Here is a 6,000-nt window from a genome sequence, read left to right as displayed (position 1 = left end):
AATTGCCTCCTCTTCTATATCTTTTACCTTTTCTACAGTGCCTCACGGCAATGTTATCTCAGCCTTCAACAGCTCTCTTACCTTCTCTTCCATGCTTCACAGCTGGGGTCCTCATGCTGCCTTTTCATGCTCCTGGCAAGAGTACATCCTTCTCCTTTATAGCCCTTCTTAATACTGTTGAGAAATAACCAGCCTACAGTTCCTGCCATCTTGCAGGCACTCATTTCTTTAAGGAATTCTGTATTTTACAAAGGGCCTCCTCTACTGCCTCAGGTGTCACCTCCCCCTTTCCCCACTCCTGGGAAGGGACCAGTCTCTAGGAGGCAAGCCAACTCGGACCACAAGCCTATTGGGGGATACCCAACTGTCTCCCTATCCACAGGGGCAGCCTGCTAAAGTACCCCTCCCATGAGGGCAATTTATTCCATTTTTCTGTCCACAGCAAATGCTGCCAAATGTCTTTCCTGAGGGTTTCAGCCCCAGGCAAGTTGATTATGTATTCAGTGAAACCAAAAAATAACAATGGAACACTGGGGGTAAAAGGGTTTATACCCAGCTTTATTCTTGTGATGGCAGGTCAAGTGCTAGAATCCCATATGCCTCAGAATTCATCTGCATGCAGCAAGCCAGTCTCTGCCTCTCTGCTGCCTTGCAGCCCCAGAGCACTGGGTGGAGCACTGTATATAGAGTCATACATGAGTAATAGCTCATTGCCCACTTGTGTGTGAGACTGTGCCTACACAAGCACACACACACACAGTGGGCAGACAAGGGTCAGGTGAGGATCCTGGCCATGGAACTTCCATTTTCCCTAAAACAATATAATGTAGAAACATCACTACAAAATTAAGTGTGGAGCAAGAAGGAAGCAAGTCAAGAGAAGCACCTAAATATTTGAGGGTAATGGGAGCTCCCCAGATAGGGTAAAATTTAAGATGAGATCCACAGGCTAAGAAAGAGTTGATTCAGAAGAGGGGGTTAGGAAAAGTATTCCAGAGGCACCAGCAGGAGCAAAGGATTGCAGCTCAGAGAGAACATGGCTCATTTGATGAACTGCAAGTAGTTCAGTATAGTTGGAGCAGTTTGACCAGAGTTGAAGAATGGCCAGAAATGAGGCCAGATTGTGCAGGACCTTATGAGTCAGGCTAAGAACTTTCAACTCCTGGGATAGTTCACTACAGCTGGTTTCCCCCCCATAACAGCTGGCTAGATAATGAGTGAGTTGGGGTGCAGAAATCAGAAGATATGCAAAAATTAGTAACACCTCTTTGGGGCCGTAAATTCCTGTCCTGGTATCCTTGGTTTGACCCAGAAGGCCATCTTGGGGTGATATCTGAGAAGATAAAACTTCAAAAGAGCTGACGCAAGGAAGCTGTAAAGTAGGTGTATTATCTTCAGAAACAGTAAGGAAGGTACAAGGGCCCCATTGCTATGTAGTTTGACAATAAGGACACATGTTAAGTTTATATGTCAAATTAAATTTCATCCAAGTTCCATTTTACTATAACACTAGTTTCCATTCACCAAAGTCTGAGAAAATGTACAAAAATCAGTGTTGCTAACTTGGTCATACACTCATAATTTTTAAAAACTGAAAGGACTATTACTCCTAATACTTGTCTTCCTGTGTCAAAATGAAGGGGATAAAACACCTATTAAAAGCATTAAAGAAAGAGACAAAGGCAGACATGTTGTCTACTTGAGTTTATTCTGTTTTTTTTTTTTAAAAAAAGAGGTTACGGATGGAGGGGGAAATAACCCATAAACACTGTGAATAGGAACCATGACTCCAAGACTTGGAAGAACTCCCCCTACCCTCAACCTCAGTTCTCCAAGATGCCCACCCACCCAATTTTCTTTTTAACAAGACACCCAAATCAGCAGCAAAGGTGCCTGGGGTAGTCACTGGGAGCTTGAACACTGGAAGTGGGAGCAGGGGAAAAGTCCAAAAAGTAGAAGTTGGAAAGAAAAGAGGGAGAGGGTGAGCTCTGGAGGACATGTTGGGCCATGGGGGGTGCAAGTGAGTCACTATGGGGGGTACCCCTCCCGGCTGTTGCCCATGTGCCCCAGGACCCCAGAGCACCCCATGGTTTGTTGCGCAGTCCGTTGCCTCTGCCAAGGGCTCACAGGCCTAGTTCCAAGTCCTCCAGCTCCTCCTGCAGCGCCCTCCGCCTCGCCAGCTTCTCCAGCTGCTCTTTGCTGGGCTGGCTGACCTCCCCAGCCTGGATCCGGTGCTGCAGCTCTTCCACCTGTCGAAGTTTCTTTTTCAGGTTCTTTATCTTCTTGGCCTTCTCGGAGGCAGCAGCTGAGTCAAGCTGGTCAGAGGCAGCTTCAGGGACAGCCTGGGGACCCTGTGGCACACTGGGGACCTGGGCTGTTTCTGCCAGGGACACCTTTTCTAGAGTCCGGCCCAAGGCCTCTGCCTCTCCCCTCTCTTGCTGCTGCCTCCGTTTCTCCTTCCTCTTCAGGTTGCGTCTGGCTGTCTTGGAGAGGCCCGGCTCACCACCTTCAGGCCTGGACGGCGTGGCGGGCGCGGTGGCCTCAGGGCTCAACCCAGGAGGTAGCTCTGGTTTACTCTTGAAAAACTTCACATACTTGTTCTCATACCTGCAGAGAACAGATGGCATCCAGAGTTTAAAAGAATCAGTGACTTCTGGAGCCCTTTCTTTAACCTTTTTCACTTTCCTTCTGCCCTCCTCTCCCTTGGAACCCCTTCAACTTTCCTGTGCTCTGCAAGTTGTAGGAGGGTCCCTAGGTCTGGAAGCTCTGAAAGCTCTGGATCTTTGAATGCTAGTTGGAGGTTCTGATGAGCAGAGGCCACAGAACGGGACTGGGCCCTCATACCCTGACTGTGCCTAGACCCCAGCTCTTCCCCCTTTCTCAGAGAATGGCCCCCTTCCTCCATTTCCTGGCCTCTTAGGATCAGGGGATTCCTCCCTACACTCATAGGCACATGCGTCTTTCTGTCGCAACCCCATTTAAGTACCCCTCCTCATGCCTAGCCACGCACACTGGGACCTCCTCCTGGGGCACATAGCCTTCTTTCACCCTCCGCTGCTTGCGCCAGGTCCCGTCGGGTCTCTGTGTTGAGGCGATGTACTTGCCTGAAATGACAGAAGTCAGAGTTACTCTAATTTTCAAATAGTTCCAGATGAAAGAATCAATTCCCTCAACACCCATCCACCCCCTTAATGCCACCAGTAAGGCATCCTTTTCTCATGTGGACCCTTAATCTCTCTCTTGTCATTACTCACTAAGTGCCTATACCCTGAATAATACACCATCCCTGCCCTCAGGGACTTTCTATATTTATATTCTGGTCTGCAACACAGGGCAGGCACAAAGAGTTTTTAAAAAATAATAGTACAGGGACATCAAAAGGCAGTAACTGAGTAAGAGGCAAAAAAAAAAAAGGGGGGGGGGCGCAAAAACAGCCACCACAGGACAGAGAAGAGTTACAGAGAAGGGCAAGCTTTCTTAAGATGGACTGTGAGAAACAGGTCAGCTTTTAGGAGTCCAGGCTATGTAACAGGACAAAAGGATATATGTAAAGCGTGCTTTTTGCTGCAATTATTTAAATTAGAAAAAGCTGGAAACAATGTGACTGGCCACAGACAGGTGAGTGACTGGACACATGTGAGCCATGTGGATCAACAGCACGGAACAACACGTATCATGAAAAAGTGTCGATAAAAATGCGCCGATCTTGAATGGTGTTCATGAAACACTAAGTGAAAAAGCAAGTTGCAGGATAATGAGTAGCAACCCTCAGACTTTCTGATTTCAGACTCCCTTACACTCTTGGTTTGTAGTACTACGCAATTCCACTATGCAATATAAAGTCATATTCATTAATATCATCAGCAAAGTCTCCTGGGAAGCTGTCTAGCTCACAGTGGCAAATACAAGTCTTCCAAAATTCTGATTTGCACTTCGTCTTGAATTTTATCACTGGAAACAAACACTGCCAACTGTATTCCTTGAGACATCAGGCTCACTCCCTGCCTTCTCAGGAAAATACCAGGTCCAAATTGCCAGTGTGCGAGTGGTTTTCTCAAGTGAAACTAGTGTTCCGTGATAAGGAAGCTGGTTCGGCCTGTGGCTTGTATGCCAGTGCTGTTCATGGAGAACCAGCTCACTTTGGTGTGCGGCAGTGTTTTCTGCATACTCCCATTTAGTCCACAGAAACATTAAAAAGATGTGTGACTTCCAGTTATGAGTAAATTCCAGGGACCTAAGGCACACCAGGTGACTGTAATTGACAGTGCTGGACTGTATACTTGAAAGTCGCTGTAAGAGTAGAGCTTTATGTTCTCACAACAAAATGGTAATTATGTGAGGTGAGGGATGTGTTAACTAACCTCAGTGTGGTAAAACATTGTGCAATATATACATGTACCCAATCACCACACTGTACACCTTAAACTTACAAAAAGTTATATGTCAATAATATCTCAGTCAAGTTGGAAATATTTAAAATATGTGTACTCAAGGGTCAGGTTCAATAAAATTAGTAACTTTTATTGCATTATCAAGGACATTCCTAAGGGCAACTGGCATTATTTACTGCAACCATATGGTGGTGAAGAGCCCAGTGGGTGGGAGCATTTGGTGCCACCACCTTGACTAGTGCTAAGGGGCCAGAAGTTTTATACAGTTTGCTTCTGCACCCTCAGTGCAAAAGTCAATGCAACAAAAAAGGCAAACAACATCTCAGGATGTTAGGAAAAGTTACGTAGGCAGACTGCTTGAAAGAGCCAAAGGGAACCCCCCAAGGGCCCTGGTGGACCGCTGGTGGAGAGAATGCTCCCATTCCTGCTGGGGCAGAAACAGCACTCAAAAGGTCTCTATAGTTCTGTGTATAGAGGCAGAGAGAAAAGTGTGGAACACATCCCAAGATACCAAGCCTTAATGGTGGTCATCTTAGGAGGGATACTACAGAAGAGGTGGTACAAACCATTAATATATATATGCAGGGAAAAAATTTTGATACAGATTTTTTTTAATTCTTGTTTTTTAAAAAGTATTACTTTTGGAAATAAAGAAGGAAAAGAAGGAAGGAATGAAGGGAAGTTTTTAAAAGAAAAGTAAAAAGTTAAGACTAGGGCCTCCCACATGGTTTATATATTGTTATATGAGTTGCTTTTTTCCCCAAAAAAATGGGTAAGATTTGACAGGGAGAGGGGATGGGAGAGAAAACAAACATGAGTAAAGAAGGACATGGATGTGGGATAGGCATGGAGTATTTGGAGAACAGAAAGGGGAGGAAGCCAGGTGAGCCAGTCAGGTCATGTTAGGGATTAATAGGAAGGTGGGTTGTAAAATAAAAGATGGGGCCAGGTTTTAGGAAGTCCTAGAGCCAAGGTCAAGGGATGTGAAGTTTATCCGGTGAATAAAAGAGAGCCAGTGAGGATGTTTGATTTGCTGTGACAATTTATAAACAAGGGTAGAAACTGAAGAATGAAGAAAATTGAGTGGCTTCATGGAAAGAGGAATGAGACTACAGCTGGGCTTTGAAGAAAGAGTCAAGGTGAATGCAAAAGGAAGCAGAATGGATTCTAAACCACAATTCTCATTCTAAAAACATAATTTCAGACATGGGAATGTGGATGGCATGGCTGGTGTTAAGTAAGTGAAAGGAGAATGTCCAGACCTTGAAATGCCAGTCACTCTCTGGCACATGGCATATATTCAATAAGTATTTGTCAAATGAATCTTTTATTCAAAGCAGTGTTTTAGGACAATTAATCTGGCATGACAAAAAAGGTGAATCGGAAAAACTGGAAACTGGGAAAATCCAAAAAAAAACTGCAATAATCCCAGCATGAGACAGAATTGGTTGAAACAGTGAGAATGGAAAGAAGAGATGATCCAGATACATTACCAAGAATCAATGACGCTTAAAAACAAAAAAAGAATCCACAAGGCTTGGGAATTCACCAATTGCGGGAGGTACGAAGGGACTCAAGTGAAAGATAACACACTTTGTTTTAGTAATCC

The 6,000-nt window shown here is 45.0% G+C and overlaps 1 protein-coding gene across 2 annotated transcripts in view; it reads right to left on the bottom strand.

Annotated features, from left to right (window-relative positions):
* Positions 1-1,689: 1,689 nt before the first annotated feature.
* PYM1 (PYM homolog 1, exon junction complex associated factor) overlaps positions 1,690-6,000 on the bottom strand; it is a 30,033-nt gene continuing 25,722 nt past the window's right edge. For both annotated transcript variants that reach the window (XM_073216613.1, XM_017658545.3), the window contains 2 exons: positions 3,011-3,104; positions 1,690-2,607 (listed from right to left, as the gene is read on the bottom strand). In XM_073216613.1, coding sequence (XP_073072714.1) covers positions 2,124-2,607; positions 3,011-3,104 — 578 coding nt within the window. In that variant the 3' untranslated portion in view covers positions 1,690-2,123. The remainder of the gene's footprint in view (positions 2,608-3,010; positions 3,105-6,000) is intronic.

This window comes from Manis javanica, chromosome 11 (genome assembly GCF_040802235.1).
Source record: "Manis javanica isolate MJ-LG chromosome 11, MJ_LKY, whole genome shotgun sequence".
Lineage (NCBI taxonomy): Eukaryota > Metazoa > Chordata > Mammalia > Pholidota > Manidae > Manis > Manis javanica.
This window is presented reverse-complemented; position numbering and strand designations above follow the sequence as displayed.